We start from the raw sequence: 18,629 nt of genomic DNA on the forward strand, positions 1-18,629 counted from the left end.
ATTTCTGAAAATCATTCCCCTATTTGGATTGATGCTACTCTTCATCATGGTTTTCCTCTCCTCACCACCACCCCTACCACCACCCTTTTTTCATTTTCATTTTTTCATTTCATTTTCATTAATGTGAAAACCTAGATGAGACCAGAAACATGGTATTAAGTCCTGTAGAGCAGGGTGCCAGCTCAATTGGTTCTCTTTTTGTGGCAGTGTTAATCCCAGAAGGACCGCTAATCAAACTTGAAGTTTAAAAATTATTTTAAAATTAAAAGGATTGTTGTAGTACTGTGATATCTGGTCATTGTCTTGGTGGGTCTGATTAAACACAGTCAAATACTCTTCCACCAGGAAGAATTATTTACCCTAATCCAAACAGATTTATGAAGACAATATATACTGAAGTTAGCTTGTATAATCTTTCTCTTTAGAGACATCTAAAATTTTATTTCTCTGGGCAAGGGATGTTAGAGGTTTGCTTTTTGGCCCAAAAGCACATTGAATGGTGAAAATAGGTGAAGATGGTAAAAGGTGCACAATCATCCAGGGTTTTCTTAACATATTAATATAAATATAAATGCTTTAACCAGCTGTCCAGTGTTTCCATTTGGAGCCTTTTTATGGCACAAAGTTCAACTGGTAAGAAAAAAACAGGAAATAATGGTTTTTTTATCCTTCAGAAACCTTTGTAGTCTTTTTCAGGAGGATTTCTTAAGCTGAAAATTTTTAAAATAATTTACCAGTGAAAACTTTTATATCTTTGGACAGTTTTGAAGGAAAACAAGAACAAAAGCAAATCTTGACTTGTTCAAACATGGGCTTTGGTAAATGTGTTTGGCTGGGTTTTGTGTTGCTTTGGGGGATGTTTTTAGACCTTGGTTGCTTAGGTTTGTTTTGGGGTTTTCCCTACAATTGACTAAAATTCTTTAATCAGAAGCAATTCTAATTAGGAGCAGATATTGGGGTGGGAGCACTAGGTCAGACTTGTGTCTGATCCTTTTCCATTGTCATAATTGTTTTAAAAAGATGTAAATCCCACAAGGCGTTTTCTGGTGAAGCATTCAGTCAGATCTGCTTTTGAGGGAACTGCGTGATACTGTTCTCCTGTTCTTGAAGCCTCATTGGATATGAGCATGGATAGTGCCACTCCACATAAATCTGAAAAAGCCCAAATGTGTCATAGTGCTTGGTTTTGGGGAGCTGTATGTGTTATAGTCTTGAGTGCTGTGCTTTGATCAGGCCTGAGACAGAGAACCAGCTGGTTTTCCCCAGTGCTTAATGCCTAGAGAGCAAGTCTGTGCTTGAAACAAGATTAATCATGAAAAAAAGACACATTTTTGTTTCTTATGTACATAAATAAAAAAGGCACCCCAGAGAGAATAATCATTACAAGGCAAATACACCTTTAGCTGTATATCTAAAGTGAAAACTAATGTTTTAATGTATTTACTTTCGTAACAGTACTGAGAACATCTTCCTGTCAGCATTAAATGTCTGTAGTATTTAAAAATAACTATGTGCTTCTCAGACATTATTTTTATTTAAAACACCATCAACCCTCAGTTATTTTTAATAGTGCAAGAATTAGAAAGTATATCTGAATAAAAGGCATTCTCTAAAATGTTGGTGAAAACAAAAGTAAATAGGACTGTAATGAATGGTTTTGTGGGTACTTTAAAGCCTGTCCTTGATCTCCATTGTGTCAGAAGAATGCTAAAAAGCCCAAAGAAACTCCAAACCAAAATTTTTTGGGTTTTATTGCTGGAACTCGGGACCTACTAGTGAATTAACACTGTGCATTTATCCTTTAGAACCTTTTAATGATTATCACCTGAAAAAAAGAAAAAAGGATGGACCTGATATCACAGTTCTTGTAATGAAATACATGATTTGACATACATGTAGCTTAAAAAATAGTTATTTTGATTTCTTTCCTTAAAGAATGGAGCAGATGATGTGAAGAGACATCGATGGTTCAGGTCTATAGACTGGGATGCTGTACCTCAAAGGAGACTAAAGGTACATTCTGCAAATACTGTATAGGACATCACAAGGAGAAATCATTGTTCATTTAAGCTGATCTGTTGAAGGTTTGTTGGCTGTTGCATCTGTGTGTTTGTGTGTGTATAACCACATGTCTATATGCACACTTAGTAATTAAATGCATATTTGCCTTTTTGCAATGTAGAGTTAATTATATGACTGTCTGTTTGCATTTTTGTCTGTATGCGAACTGTCTAAAAAAATAATCCTGCTTTATTTTGCTGAAGATGATTAGTTAATACAAAATTTAGTTTGCAGGTTTAGGGTTTTGTAAGTGATTACTTGTTGTAAGTGGCTTTTTATTTGGGATTGCTAATTTGTTGGTTTGATTTTTTTTTGTGTGTGTTTTTTTTTGGTTGGGTTTTTTTTTTTTGTTTTGTTTTTCATTGTCCTTACATACATGGAAGTATTTTACTCTGGGCTTTAAATTTTTGTGCCAAGTTCAGTTCAGGTAGATGTTTTAATAAAATGGGAAGCACATGGGAGTAGGAGGAATAGGGAAGGTGAAAGAGAGGTATTTATGAATGTAATTCCAACATACTTTTTTATAGCACTGAATTCTAGTATTGTATGATGGCAGATGTTTGCAAAAGCTATCAGCACTACGAAATGCTTTTTAAAGGCCTTTGGAAGTAAAACTGCCTTCTTTCTTTCCTTCCTCAGAGTTCTAACTTGTACAGTTCCTTACAGCAGTGGTTTTCTGTAGCAGAGGTTGAGTTACCACGGGCAGTCAATCAAGTACCAATTAAACATTTGGGTTTTTCTCTTTGCATAAGTTTCTTGCACTTAAATTCCAGGTAGATACCTTGAGTTCTTGCAAAAAAGGAAAAAAAAGACAATATTAAAATGTTCTTCGTGTATTCTTGTAAACAATATCTAATACAAAGCTGTAGATGACTTTTCTCTTTAAGAAAAATAAGTTTACAGTGTTTGAAATGTGTGGATTTGTTTTATTTTTAATCATTACTTAGGTATTTACTATAAATTCTGTTCACTGAAACCTTGCAAAGAACACAAACTGGATGATAACCTGTTTAATAATGTTTGAACTCTGAAGTTTATGACAATCAAAGCAATAAAAAACAAATAGTATTAAAAATGATTGTTAGATGTACAATCAAATGTCTCAGGTCCAAACATTCTTTATGTGGCATTTTTATTTTAAAAAATTAATCAAAAAAGAGTCACTGTGGCATTCAGATTATTAATACAAAACTTATTTCTTAATCTTTGTGATGGTTACATTAACCTCTTAGAAGATGAGATGGTGCTTAATTAAACTTGAGTAGGGATGTGATGTAGATCAGAATTTTACTTGGTTATTTATAGAGGCAGCTATATTCTTCAGAATTTTTTCCCACAATTTCATACTGATGAAGAGATGGAAAAATTAAATAATGCATGGAACAATGTTCCATTTTCCCTGTAAAAACATTATTTTGTCTATTGTGTAAATTATGCTTTGATTCATGGTCCAAATAAGATCTTGAATATCAATACCATATAAACAATAGCAATCACTATTGTGATCATCATTCATTAGTCATCCTTTCTCTTGTTCTTTTCTTTCTGTGTGTCAGTTCACAAAACTGGTTTTTCTGCCAAATTGCTTACAGGGAGAAGGGGTACCAGGGGCTGCCCACAGTGGAGCAGACATTTCTCAGGGGCAGAGCAGATTCTGCACATTTTCCTCAGCATCTGGGCAGTATTACTGTGACTGCCAGACACAAAATTAGGACTCTGGTTTTGGCTGAAGGTTAGAAGTACTATCATACAGGGACCCATCTTTCCCATTGCAAACCTACTGATTTTGAAAAGCCCAAAAGATCAGATCAGATCTCATGAGCTAGTGAAAGCCAGACTTTTTATCATTTTGGGGATATGTAGAATAGCATCTTGCTATACTTTATAGTTTTGTCTGTGGTATAACTTTGAGCCAGTTCACTGATCATCCATAAGGTTTTCTCATTCTAAAGCGTTCTGTTGGATTCAAGCATGATAGTGAAGCTCTCAGTTGCTGAGAAGAGGATAGAGAGATGAATGTCCCTTCATTAATACCTGCAATTAATGAAATGTTCCTGAAGGGATCTTTAACTTGTAGTCTGTGGCCAGAAGCACAGAGCATTCTCAATGTTAGACTTCAGACAAGTTAAAACTACAGGTACTGTGAAGCTGACGAGCTATACTAGAAACTGAAAGGATCCTCTGTAAAAACAAACAAAGCAATTTCTTTACCTGCTTGAATTTATTGCTAGGTTAGGAAAAAGCACAGTTGATAGACAGAAATTAGTAATTTCAACTTCTTCAAAAGCAGTCTATTTGAAAGTAGTGAAGAGGAGGCTTTTTTCCCTCAATATGATAGCAGTTTCCCATGCTGCTATGAAGATTCTTAGTTGAAAAGAAGCTAGTGCTTAATAAAATAGGTATCTATATTAAGTGTATTAATTAAGTGGTTTTTAACCACATTAGTGTAAAATTGACAAAAAGTAGGAATGTGTATGTGTTGCTGCAAGCTTCTCTCTCGTGCCATTCATTATTAGGGAAAAGGGTGAACTGTAAATCTGTACTCCATTTGTTTAATAGATCTTTTACAGAATAGTATGATGGAGAGGAGCTCGTTGAGGAAACGAATAACATTTTTGTTGTGCTTCTTCTACTAGCCTCCCATAGTGCCCAAAGTATCCAATGATGGGGATACGTCCAATTTTGAAGCTTATCCTGAAGATGACTGGAACAAGACACCTCCGGTACCTCCTAAAGATCTAGAAATTTTCAAGAACTTCTGAGTGTTACATCTACACTGGACAAGGTATGTCCAAATGTCAAGAGTTCCCTTGAAAACACTGCAGACCTGTGAGTGAGAACCACATGCAGAAATTACATTTTCTGATTCATAATGGGTTGAAGTGACAAAAATCATCTCACAGGATTTGGTTTTCTGCATTCTTGAAGGTTTATTTGCATACGAATACTTAAATCCTTCTGTCCTTGAATTTTTTAAAGTAGTGTGTAAAAAGAAATACCAAGATTGATTTGACAGATAAGGAAATGTGATAGTTCTTAACTGTAAGGTTTTACTACTAAGAATGCAGGTTCTAGAGTGGTAAGATTGTCAGATTAATTCTGTACTCTGAATATTCTCTCTTATAAATGTGATAGGTTGATACTTGTTACTGAGTTCAAATAGTCTACCTTCAGTTGTGTTCTCTTTTTTTGTCTGGAAGGAAACTGGAGTGTGAAGAGCAAGTCTGAAGAACAATGGAGTTCAGATATAAAAGATGATTTTCTTTGTGGCTAAGAATGATACTGCATTCAGATATGTGTATTAGTCAATGTCATAAAAGATGGAGGCAGGCAGGAATAATTTTTTGCTGTAAACATTTGACTTTAGTTTATTAAATTGTAATAATGATAGTCTACTCTGAAGTAGACTAAGTAAAATGATATTTTTAGGATTATTTTTTTTAACTTATGGTTGAATTAAGTTTCCTGCTATTCCCAGATCCTTTTTGCATAGTTAACTCATAGACTTAATTTTATAAGTTTATACTAAAGTTGTGTAATTAAAAGCACAAATTAGTATATATGTATATAATGGATACAGTACAACTAAAGCACAGGAATTGTGCAAAGATGTAAATTTTTGTACTTTGCAGAGTCTATGATTTTTATTTTTCAAATAATGTTTTTCAAGAAGTTCTTTAGGAATAAAAGTCTTAAAAAAGGATAAATGAGTTTTTCATCATCTTATATGCATTTTATAATTCTTTGTAAAAAACAGAAATAATTACGTTTTAAAAGAGATTTGTACCTAAAATTTCCAATGCCTCACACTTACAACCATAGTACTTGAAAGCAGAAAGACCAGGGCATGTTTATTGTTGTTGAAGATGTATCTTACTGGCTAATTTATGAAGTTCTGTTACAATTATGTCTCTTTGAAAACCAGAATTTTGAGTGATTGTACACTGTCTGAAATGAAATTCCTCACATGAAAACTCAGTGTAAACATGCAAGTCAGTCCATCCTGCTAAAAGGGCTTTAACTGGCTCTGACAGGAATTCTTCCCTCACAAGCTTGTTGTCTTCTCCAAATGTAAAGCATGAGCCATAACAGAACTTTTTTGTTAGTGAAATAGTTATTGTAGAATGCTGAACACTTCATAATATCAGAGGGAAGACTGAATATGTAGTACAGCCTTATCTTTCTGCTGCTCCTTTTTTGAAAATGTCCTAGTCCCTGCTGCCAGCAATTTCATATGTACAGAGTTCAAACCTTAGATGCACAGAGTCTCTTTTTTCATCCTGTGTTAACATCTTTCTAGCAGCTTGAGCACACTTTTTTGGAAGTACTTGCAATATTGATTCATTTTAAGTAGCACTAGATACCAGTATGTGCATATGTATGTATCTCTATATATGGATGCACAGAAGGATGAAGGTAGATTAAATACTAGGCAGAATCTCTTTTTTAATTTTTTTTTCATGTTACATGTTGCGATACTTGTCTTAATATAAGGGAGTTGATTTTGAAGTCCTTCAATTACAAAAAACAAGATGACATTTTTTAAGATGTCGGTTTAGATAACTTCTAGTGAAATTACCATATTTAGACCTTTTTTTTTTTTTTCCTCAAAACACATCAGCTCTCTGGAGTTCTACTACTATGCCTTATGGCTCTACATAATACTGTTTAATTAGATCATACAGACAGTTTTTCCCAAAAACTACTCTCTACCTTTTTGATCTGAAAGAGGAGGCATTCTAGTAATTGCTCCTAAAATTATCATATTTATGATTTTATGGCAGATCTGTTACTAGAGTCTCCTTGTGGAAAAGTGATCTCAATTTTTTTTTGTTTAAACCGTACAGAAGTGCTATTGAGAACCTGTAACTTCTAGGATATTAGATTATTTCTTCATAAAGCAAATCTTACTAAACGAGATTGTATAACTCGTGTCAAAAATGCACAATGTGTAACAAAATCAGGAAATTTCAAAATGATAATTCTGGAATATCACAACGCTGTCTTGATGTTGTGCAAGTTGGTGGCCCCAGCTGCCACTCAGTAAATATTGTGTAGGAATGTGTAATGAAATACAAGACAATCCATAGGAAATTACAGTTTTAACCTAGTGTAAGTACCTTATTCTCTTGGAAAAATGAACCTGGCCCACTGTATTTGTATCTGTTGAATTAGTTATTCTAAATCAGTTGGAAAAACTGAAACACATAAAACACAGCTTATTTTGTGTAAGGGGGAGCAAACAGTTGGGGAGTTTTCTTAATGCAAGTGTATGGTATTTTATGGATTCTGAATACTACATACATCAATTTCTTATTTGCAAATTTACGTACTGCAAGAAAGTGTGCTAAATATAGGATTTTTTTTTTTCAAATTTCAAACGTCCTCTTCAGATCTGAGGAAATGAAGTTGAAATTGAGTAATTTGCCACAGTGGCAGTTAGAAGTTTTAAATGCTTGAACAACAGGAGATTGTGAAATTTCTTTTTATGACTCTTATCCATTGCTGGCAGTGGATGCACTGACACTCGTCATGATGGAGACTGAGGAAGTTAATACAATGTTGTTAATAATGATAATCCTTTGACTTTACATTGTTTCCGAGCCATGTGTACATACACCTAACTACTGACCTCGTCAGCATGCTTTCTAGTACAAAACTGCTTTCAATTTTTTTAATTAAAATTCTGAAGTAAAAAATAAAACCAAAACATTTTGAAGCATTATTTTAAGTGATCAGTTATTTTCTCTACAGTCCTGGACTTAATGAGGTGTTATTACCTGGCTGTTTTATTTATTTGCACAAGTGCTTCTGCTGGGACTTCATGGCCCACTAATGTAGTTCTGTCGGAGTGCTCATGCAGGTAAACACTGCACTAGGAATTCTGGATTTATGGATTTTTTTAAGAAGACTAGAAGACTTATTTTAGTTCCTATTCAAGTAGGGTGTTACCTGAAGTTCATTTTATTTTAGTTCTTTCTGTTAATGTGTACTTCTGCATATAGATTGTTGCATAAGGACTGTTGTCTTGCAAGAGAGCCCATAGGCCTTTGATATTCTACATCAGTGAACAAGAATGTTAAATGTTAATAAAACAACCTTTATTTTTGAGTTTATATATATATATTTTTAATTGCCCAATCTGAGGTTTTAAGTGATAAATATGAATTGTAAACTCAATTGCCTTGTAACCAAATGATATAAATGCTTCATGATTTCAATGAAGAACATGCTGTAGATTTTCCTGTAAATGAGCTTGATCAATGAATATGTGTGCTACTGAGCTTTAACTAATGTGATCTTCCACTGTAGAAAGTCATTGTTATGGATCAAATATAGGTACTAAACTATGTTTAAATGGATAAACAGGGATTTTACAGTTTTGAAAGCAATGAAGATATGGCTGTTCCTCAGCCCATCTGCTTGCCATTCAGAAGAGTTGTAATGCAGTGCTTCCTATGCTATAGAATTATTTTTCAGCTTTCAATGACTGTAGCATGATTCCTTTTTGTACTGTACTGTGTACAGACTTCCCATGTTTTGCACTTTTCTATGGCAAACCTTGACTGCTTTATAAATACTCTGTTGTGTAGTAAGTAGTGATAGTGGTAGCAGGCATTTGTGTGCTGCATAATCAGTTTGGACTGCTCCATTTGCGAGGTTCACTTGGGCTAATGTTGTGTGTTGCTGGTTGCTTGTTGTAGCTCACGTGTCAGTACTGTTCAAAGTTACAAAGTCAGCCCTCATTGCACAATGAAAAATCACTGTGATCTGTACATAAACCCTAGTAAAACTTTATTGCTGTTTAATTTAATGTAATATCTGTCAAATCTGGATTCATTTAATAAACCTTTATATCTTTTCAAATGTTTAAACCTTGTTTGCTTCTATTTATGCTGGAAGAAGATTAGGGTTTTTCATCCAAGAAAATGGTGAAGGGGAGATGAGAGAAGGAGAAAAACAATTGTTCCTTCTTTTCGTGTTTTAAGCCTTTTCAGAACAAGACACAGGTGTTGAAACAGATTTCGGATGGTGTCAAAGAAGCACCAAAAATTACATTTTCAAAACCATTTCAGGTAGTGCACCAATAAGTGTTAATTTGAACTTCTCATTAAACTTTGATTATATGACCCTAATTGCTGTGTCATTTTCACAACTTGGTGACCTGAACACTTTCAGAATGCTCAGTTCAATCGTTCTTTAAACATTGAGAAATACTCTTATGATGTCATGAAAAATATTCTTAAAATGTCAGGCACACCTAACTTACCCTTTATTTCATCTTCCATCAAAACTTCAAAAGTTCATTTTTAATAAAATTGGTTTAGCTGTTTGTCTTAAATTCCTTCTCTTGGGTCAAATGTGTTTTATTTCTGATCTCCTAGATATTTTAATCTGGCGATAATGACATAGTCATGGAACCTACTGGATACAGTTTGGACTAGTTAAGGGTTCATTTTTTTTAGACATAATATTGTTTTTCTACCTGGCTTTATTCTAAATTTTGTGCATTGATGTTTTTCTCTTATAAACCACTATGTCGTGTGCTTCAAGAGACTGCAAAGTGGACAAGTACTACAATGAGCCGTGGTGAGTTTTCAGTCATGTCTTTGATGTGAATCAAAAGGACTTTTTAGTTAAAACACAGGAAGTTTTTGAATGATAACAAGAAAATTTTGTTTGGCATCTTGTTCATACCCCAGCTATGTGGTGGAGTTTTTGTTCATTTGTCCAGGGTACTCCATCTCTTTTGAATGCACATGTAACTCTTTATCTTTTCCAGTAGAAGCCATTTAAAATGTGCTTTTTCACTTATTCAGGGCAGGTAGGTTTTGTTCACTACCCCCAGATCTCTCACTTCATGCTTCATTAGGCCTTTTCAGGGCAAAACACTCTTAAAACAGCATTTGATAGTAGCCCACTGTTCGTGACCCACTGTTAACCAGTAAAGGTATGATACTATAAGGAATGGTAGAAAGCAGCTGACATTGTTACATCTGGATCCTGCCCAGTACTTTGTGAATTCTTACACAATTCACAAATTGAGCCCTTCCACATGCAAACTCCTGCTAGCTGCTTCAATTTCAGCTTCAGAATTCAGGCAGCTTTTCACAGGCGAAATAAAAGGCTCTTCTGCTGTTCTCAGTAGTAAAAAAACTCTGTTTTGTCTTCCATATCCCCTTTCCATCTACCCTTTGAAAATCACCACATATGAATGTGTGTCAAGCTTTGTATTTATCCTTGAAACCAGAAATACTGTAAAATTTTAGTAAACTGAATTGTACAATTTTCTATGTATCCAAATACTTTTCCAGTTTTGTGCAATCGTATTTCAAACTATTAGAACAATAGTCTGTGAAAAGTCAGTGGAGCTGTTATATCAGCTTTGATTTAAGGTAGGTTTATCTGATTCACTGCGCTTGTTTCAATGAGTTGATGGAGCAGCTAAGAGTCTAACAGCTCTTACTGAATCTGTAGTTCAGTCCACTGAAGTCTCTGAGGCACATCCCAAATCTGATATGCGACCTTAAACACCAAAAATGCGGGTCTGTTCTACTTCTAGAATGCAGAATTCTAAAGTGCCATGCAGGTGTGTCTCTGCAGTACTGGTTTGTACATAACCACATTACAGATAGTTACCTTGAAAAGTGTAGTTGGTGTCAGATTAAACAACTAACCAACTTCAATTTTTTTTAGTTGTTTTTTGTTTTGTTTTTTAAATTTCTCTCCAACATATTGTCCCTATTCTGGACTATTGTAATAAAGTGGGCAAATGAATGGGAGAAAAATATTTCTGGGGGAAAAAAAAAGCTTTATTTGGACTTTAATCCAAGAAAAAACTTGATATGCCTGACCAATATATACTTGCAAATGCACTTTTTCCATCACTAAATGTTGTAGAAAAAATGGTGCCTGGTTAGGTCTATGCTTGCTTTTAAGCTAAAATTCCTGTATTACTTAATATTGTATCCAAAAATGTAGTTTTGGGAGTCAGAGTTTATTTCAATTTAAGTCAGTAATCAGTCCAGTTTAGAGAATCCTAAAATCCCTTAGCTGGAGAAGGACAGTCTTTACAATCATCATGCTCTTAATTTTCTGCCCAATTCTAAGCTGTGCAGAGGAGGTGGCCATGCTTTCATTGCCAATACTGTTGCAATTCACATGAAGAAAACAGCAGCTTGCTTGAGCCTGCAGAGCCTAAACTTAAGTCTTTTCACCTCGAATGACCAAGTCTCTTCTTTGAGCAGCTTTGTGAGAGTATAACTGAGCAACTTACCTAAGACTGAGGTACAGAGAAACTCTGCACTTCACAATGGCAACTCTTCAGAAGTTAAGTATTAGAGAGCTCAGGTTTTGATTTGGAATACAAAAGTAAAAGATTCTGTGCTATTATGTGCTTCTGAAGTTTGGTGAACAAATGCCAAAAATATGGAGTGTTTCAAATTTTGTATATAATATCTAGTAGCTTCTTCAGCCTGCTTTTATTTTATTAGTTACAAAGAAATTGTAGTTGAATTTAAGGCTCTCTTCTAAATCAAAATGCTTGTGAAGCACCATTTAAGTGAAGCAGTGCTGCTAGGCTGTGTTAATGTAGTAAATAAAACATTCACAAGTGGCATATCTTCCATTTGTAATGATAACCAGTTTCCTTTGATGCATGTTAACGAGATGGCTTAACATTCTGTTCTTAGTTTTTGGTCAAGCTTTTACCTATTCTACTAGCAGGTATTGCAAAAAAATAAGCAGGTAAGTAAACAGAAGTAGGTAATTTTTTCCCCCAGTTTATAAAGCTTGAGCTGCCAGTTGATAATGTAAATGCAATCTCATGGAAATGTGTTACCAAGAAACAGCAACCTCTTCAGATTAATAAATTCCTGCTTTGAATGTGTTCAGATTTAGAGTTTTCTTTTTTTTTGCTTTTATTTTTATTTTATTTTTTTGTGAATTCTTACCGGGCTGTGCCTTAAAGCAGCCCTGCAGTCCTGTGCTGTGGCACGTGCTCCTCCTGCCACTCTGCCATTATCCATGTAGCAGCTGTAAGTGAGCCTGCTAACCCAGCTGATCTGACAGAAATGTTTTCCTGCTGGCACCTGAATTTTGGATCAAAAGCACTGCTTCCACCTAGTTTATCTGAAAAAGAGTTTTCAAAAGCTGAGTGTGACTGAAGTCTTTCTATTCTCTGCAGGTACTTGCACCAGGGAGTGTGACTATTGCAATGTTGTGTAAAATAAAACAAAATTCTAACTGTGCATTTTGAACCTATCTTCAAATATTTACATAAAGCTTCCATGACTCATGTAATCCCCAACAGAATCTTGATGATGCAAAAAGGAAAGTGTTGTTTGGGACTGAATCTCTTATTTAATATCACCATCTGTCTATTGAAGAAAGGGAGATTCATAGTAATTATAATAATTAATAATTATTTTAAAATAGATTTTCTAGGCATTCCATCAGAACATGAGTGACCATTACGTTTGAGTCAGGCTTTTTACTGATCCTTGGTTTTGGTTTTTGAAAACATCTGAAGTCTGTTTTAGGGACTAGATTCTCCCAGTAATTTTCTAATTTTTTCCTATGCAGCTGGTGATTATTTACATGTGAAATATGGCAAAATTGAAATTATGATGTTAATTTGTTTAAAATTTTAATTAATACACTGAACTGGCAACCAAATAAGACTATGTGTTCAGTTTAGGAATAAGATATTTAGCCATACCAAAGCTTTGGGTGCAAGCTATTTTAATTTGCAAATAGAGTAGTATTGTTTGAATAAACAAGTATCATGAAGGTGGACTGATTTCAGTTCTTCAGCTGGGGATTAACACTGGGAGCTACTGGATGAGAAGTCAAAAGTGGAAGTTTTCTTCAGTTCCTCTCTTCCAACCTGTCAGTAATTATGTGGTAGAAAAAGTGTAGCTATGGCACTACAGGAGAATATTCAGGAGTGAAGCTGGGATATGTACAGGGCATTTCTCAAAACTGCACTCTGGCTTGTGGTGATGCTGAGCAGTTTGTCTTCTGTATCAGGTTTTACTGGGGTGCTTTCATATTGGGAGTCACCTCCTGAGAGCTGATTTTTTCTTTTTGTCACTCTAAGTGCCTTTTATATCACCTTGAAGTTTGATAGAAGTATAAAATCTCTCTTATTACCCCCAAATCCAAGTTTCACCTCAATGGAAGCAGCTGAGTTAATAGTATTAACCCTATCTTTGTTTTGGTTTGTTTTTTTTTGTTACACTATCTTCATGAAATACTAAATGCCTTGAATTTTCACATATGATGTCACATTTCTTAAGCAAAGGAGGCTTTGCAGCATTGAAAGACGTGGGTTTTTACCGATTTTGTTCTATTTATGTGACACATGTCTTGCCAATACAAGACAGTTCTCAGCGTCTGAGTTTGCTGTGGAGTAAAAATCTTTTGATACATGAAGTGAAATAGCCTTCACTAAGATAACATCAGTCTAGGAAACAAACTTCCATTGGGCTTGTGGTGACAGATGAGATTTGGTGAATATTTTTTATATTTCCAGTTATAAAATAAGAAGATTGAATGATCAAACAGTGAAGTGTTTCTTTTTCTCAATGTAATTAAAAATTTAAACTAAATCGACTTTCTTATCATGCCAGTGCCAAAACCATGAGCAGTACTGAAAATTACTTCATTTGTTGTGGTCTGCGTGCTGGATTTTCTGTTTTCAAATTGTCCAAAAGAATAGTAATTAATACAATAAAAAATGCAAATGAGGGGTCATTTACCTTGTATCATCTTTAAGCTTCTAATGTATTCTGTACATTGAGTGGAGATGTCATCCTACTTGAATTAATTCATTCCATAAGCTTTCTCTCTCTCTAAATCTCTTTAGTTGATCTGAGATTGGCATAACTTCAAGCAACTAAAAGAAGAAAATCTGCAAGAGGAATATAGAAACAGTCAATGACATTTAGAACATATGTTGTCCAAAAGTGTGAGGGTTTTGTTGGGTTTTGGTTTCTTCTCTCTGCATAGGGCCATATGCATATGATATATTGGAAGCTAAAACAAAAGCCACCTTGAGACACAGCTTTGAGTTACAGTATAGTTTCATATATTGCCAAGTTCTTGCATTTACTTTTCTTAGGTAGTTCCTTTTAAAGGGAGCAATAGCTGTATTTTTCTGTAGTGTTTTGCAAGTGCTTGCTTCATGTTCGAGCTTGTTTCCCTGTTGCCCCGAGGGTGACATTCAGTGGAGTTCACTTTTGTTTATTCTATTGAAAAATTCCCTCATCCTGTTGTTTTTGTTTTCTCAAGGTGTTATGAGTGATAGCAGCAATACATTACAGATTGAAACAATGAATTATTGTGAAAAACAATGAATAAGGAGACAAACAAAAGAGAGAAAACACATCCTATCATGGTAGAGTATTTAAAAGGATTTCCAGTAGTATGATTAAATTAAAATTCCTTCAAATAAGGTCTTACAGATGCAATGTTTAAGGAATAATAAATAAAATAATAAATAAGATTTCTCCTCTTAATGTCAATAGTTTCATGTACCAAATTTATCTCAGTTTGCATGTTTTGAATAGTGGGAAATTAGTAGGGCTATATGTAAGTATCTGGGAAAGCAGAGTGTCTGGGTAATGTGAAAACCTTACCTTCTACAAAATGCTCTAATAGAAATGTAACACTGCAGAACAAATGTTTACCTGTGGCAAGAAGGGGGAAAAATATATCTGCATTGCATTTATTGCCTGGTATCACAGCAGCACATTTAGGCAGTGTGCCTTTCTTTGCTTGGGGGTTAAATGTTTTCAAATTGGAAAAAAGACTACGTGAAATAAAAATCTTCAGTGCTTATTTCCTTTGATACAGTATCCCTTTCTATGAGAATAAAACCAAAACCAACTAAAAAAACTCCACCACCCATGCAGTAGTTGATTTAAGGCAGATGCAGTTTCTAGGGGTGGAGAGAGTACTTGAAACTAAAGAACAGCAATGTCTTGGGGATGGGAGAGGAAGTGTTATATCCTTGGGTTTGAAAGTTTTCTGTCAGAATCTCATGCAAGTACCTTATGTTACACCAGAGGAGCTCAGAACTTCAAGGATCAAATTAGGTGGATTAATTTGAAGCAGGGGAAGGAAATACTTATGAAAAGTTTTGACTTTCACTTGACTGTCTCACAGAAGCACAGGGTGGTTGAGGTTGGAAAAGCTCTCCAGAGGTCAGCTGGCCCAACGCCCCTGCTCAGGCAGAACCATCTGGAGCCAAAGCAACAAAACAATATTTTGTACTCATCTTAAGTGACATTCTTAGAACCATCTTCAAAAGCTGAGAAAATAAAATATACGCTGCTCTTCTTTTTTCTGTATTTCACTAAAAAATAAAGCATTTATTTTAAGATAAATATTTTTTTCCATTTTAAAGTTTTCTAAGCAGCCACTAATAGCAAGTTATTATTTATTAGTAATATAATTCATTGTTCTCACAATGTAAACTTCAGTGGAATTAAAATCACAAAGTATGAATTTTGTTCAGTTCTTTGTGTTCTCAAATGCTACAGGACTATTTAATGTGTCTGGACTTAATTCAGGTCTGAAGTTGTGAAAGGGACCATGTGTTGGGGCCAGCTGCTGCACGCTGGTTACTGATGACAAGCAAGTCCTGATTAAAGGTGGTGCTGGATTTGCTGTCTATAGGAAGCTTTGAATTTTCATTTGGAAGAAAAATTATTTTATTGGTCAGCAAGTTAATGGTAAAAAATTGTTACCTCAGTGGCTTCCATGTGTAGAACCACAACTTCCAGTAGTCAATAAATCTTTTTACCTCAGAGGTGTTCTAAATGGCCATGCCATTCAACCTCTATTCTCTCAAGTCTGAAAGCTGGTGTGGCCTTTCTGTGGATTGCAGAGGCAGGTTGAAGTTAATGCAAGACTCGGTTCTTTGCAAACTGAGGGACAAAACCTGGTGTGCTCACAAGGTGCTAGGTGTGCACTGAATCCAAAGAGAGCTGGTTGTTGTGCAAAACACGCCTCTATCACACAGAGAAATTTCACAAGAAACTAACTTGCAGCCAGTCCTTTTTTATTGTGGTGTGACAAGCTGACAAATAATCACATCATGTGGCATTGTGCTTGCATTTTCACCAGACACAGTCTGTCTGATTAATAAATGCTGATCCTACATGGCTGGCTGGAGTGTGGGAAGGGAATGTGTCTCCACAAAAAAGCCCATGCAGGAACCACGAGCCCAAGCATGATCCTGTTTGGCTTGCCAGCCAACATTTATCCAGGCAGATGGGAACGAAGCACAGCAAGACCTCTTGGAAAAGACGTTTGCTGGGTCAGGGAAGTTGTTCAGGATGGAGGCTGGAGCAGCCTCACGTCTGTTCCTGGGGCTGGGTGACAGAGCTGTGCCATACGCCTGAAGACACAGACTTGCCTGTTCCCACCTGGTTTTATTCAAGCACCCCAAATATATAACTTCCATATTGCTCATGCAGGGGGCCTCATGTCAACAAAAGAATTCCCTTTAATATTTTGGCTTTTGCTAATGCACAGAGTACATCTTCTTTTCTCCTCCCCTGAAAACTGTGCCATGGGAATTGGCCTGGAATACATGTAATTGAAAACAGAGAGAAACTGATGCCTTTTCCAAGTCATGCCTTTCTTGTGATATACTCCTCATTTACTTAAGCATCAGTTTATGTACATACATTAGTAACACCATATATTTTTTAATCCTCCTCTTTTGAAATACCATGTAATAGTTTAATAAATCATTTCAAAGTCAATAAATACTTTTCCACTGTTAAATTGCAGAGCCTGAGTTGTTCTTTGTCCTTTTGGTGACAGAAGTATAGAGAAAGAATTGTTCTCCCTCTAAATAAAAAAAAAATTAAAAAGGAATAAAATAACCACAGAAGTACTTTTAGAGGATACTCTGGAGTCATATTTATTTTTAAACAATAGTAAATCATTTAATTGTTTCAACTAGGCTTAGTTCCAAGCAGTTCTAAATTTGGAGTTAAAAGAATTGATCTTAAAAAGATGTGCAGGAAAACAAAACTCTCTTCCTCTCCCATTTCCTGTTTGAATTGATGGGAATTTGGGCTCTTTAATTAATTTAGCATGCATTGCTCCCCCATGAACCCCTCTAGTCACAGATCACAGAATGTCCTCTTCTCACAAGCAAAGGGTGAATTTGTAATCCAGTGTGTAAATTATTTTGTCTTTAAAAATGAGCCTATTCAAAACAGAACTATACAAACATTTCCATGGTTTTGTACTGTAGGGTACTGAGGTGATTGCACTTCCAGCTTCAGTGTGTTGAACATGTTACACGTTGCCCTCTAATGCTGCTGATCACCATGCTGGAAGTGTAATACACAGCAGCAAAATCACAGCAAGATAACAGGAGCAACAGCTGACACACACCAAGTGCTCTGGTTCCTCCCAATGGTCCTGATTTGAAAAGAAGGGATATAACCGGATCAGGAGGTAGAAACTCTGCCCCAAGAATTTAAGTAAAAGGCCAGGGGGCTTCAAAATGTCCTTAGACAAAAGGAAATTCCACAGATCTCTGGAGGGGCTGTGTCTGCTTGCTTGGGGCATCGGAGACTTAAGACATTAAATGTGGACTTGGAGTATAGAGGATCTCAAGAGTTTTGAGACTTCAATCCCAAGATTTTTTATTGTGTTCTTGTGAGTCTGGAAAACTTCACAGAATTGAAATATATAGTTTATGATATTTATGTCTGCAAATACAGCATCACTGGGTCAGTGAGGGTAATAATACAAAACGTAGTGAATTAAATTGGGAGGCATCTCATAGGACTATTTTATAAAACAAGGGTAATTTTTTTCTTTGGGGGTTTTATTTCCTTTTTTTTTTTCTTTTATCTTTCTGGGGTTTTCCAAGAAGTTCTAGCCTAGACCTACACTTGTAGGTTTATCCAGATGAAAGCTATGCAACTGTTGAACTGAGTAACCATTAAAGACTCCCTGTTCAGGTTGGCCAAAATCATAAAAGTAGCTCTGTTGTGATTTAAGAAGGCTGTGATGTTGCTATGCTCTGCTATCCTTTTAGGTTGTCTTTACTCACTGAAAAATAGTTTTGTCATCACATTAATGTCTAGAATTTTGGCTAATGCCTGAACTTGGTCATGAGATTGGAAAGATTATTTCTCCTGTAATAGTTTAGGAGTTTCCAAACACTTTAAAAAAATCAGGTTTTTTTGTATGTCTGCAAGTCTGTCTCCCTTAAGCCAGTCATAGGGGGCTAACATCATAATATTTCTGTTTTAATTGAATGCAACTGTCATTATTAAATTGAATATATAAGTCAGGTATTTTGAGGGGAAAAAAGCATGGAATGTGGGCTAGCACCAGAGAATGTGAAGGAAAAAAAAAACAAAACAACATAACAAAGTTGAATCAAAATTTCTATTTTTTTGTTTTAAATAGTCTCACAGAGAATTTGCTGGGAGAGAAGTTAAGGACAAAGTAATTCAAGTGATTTGATTCATGAGAATGCCTCAACACATGATTTCACAGACAAGAAAATCTTTTAGTAATACACCAAA

At 35.3% G+C, this 18,629-nt stretch overlaps 1 protein-coding gene across 2 annotated transcripts in view; it reads left to right on the top strand.

Annotated features, from left to right (window-relative positions):
- The window catches only part of PRKX (protein kinase X-linked), a 55,759-nt gene extending 46,823 nt beyond the window's left edge, over window positions 1–8,936 (top strand). The window contains exons 7-9 of one of the 2 annotated variants that reach the window (XM_039714408.1): window positions 1,936–2,013; window positions 4,698–4,846; window positions 5,262–8,936. In XM_039714408.1, the coding sequence (XP_039570342.1) occupies window positions 1,936–2,013; window positions 4,698–4,823 (204 nt within the window). In that variant the 3' untranslated portion in view covers window positions 4,824–4,846; window positions 5,262–8,936. Of the gene's footprint in view, window positions 1–1,935; window positions 2,085–4,697; window positions 4,847–5,261 lie in introns of those variants that run through there. The other variant, XM_039714409.1, reaches the window with a different exon arrangement.
- Window positions 8,937–18,629: the final 9,693 nt, after the last annotated feature.

The sequence above is a fragment of the Passer montanus genome, unplaced genomic scaffold (assembly GCF_014805655.1).
Source record: "Passer montanus isolate IOZ18808 unplaced genomic scaffold, ASM1480565v1 scaffold3, whole genome shotgun sequence".
NCBI lineage: Eukaryota > Metazoa > Chordata > Aves > Passeriformes > Passeridae > Passer > Passer montanus.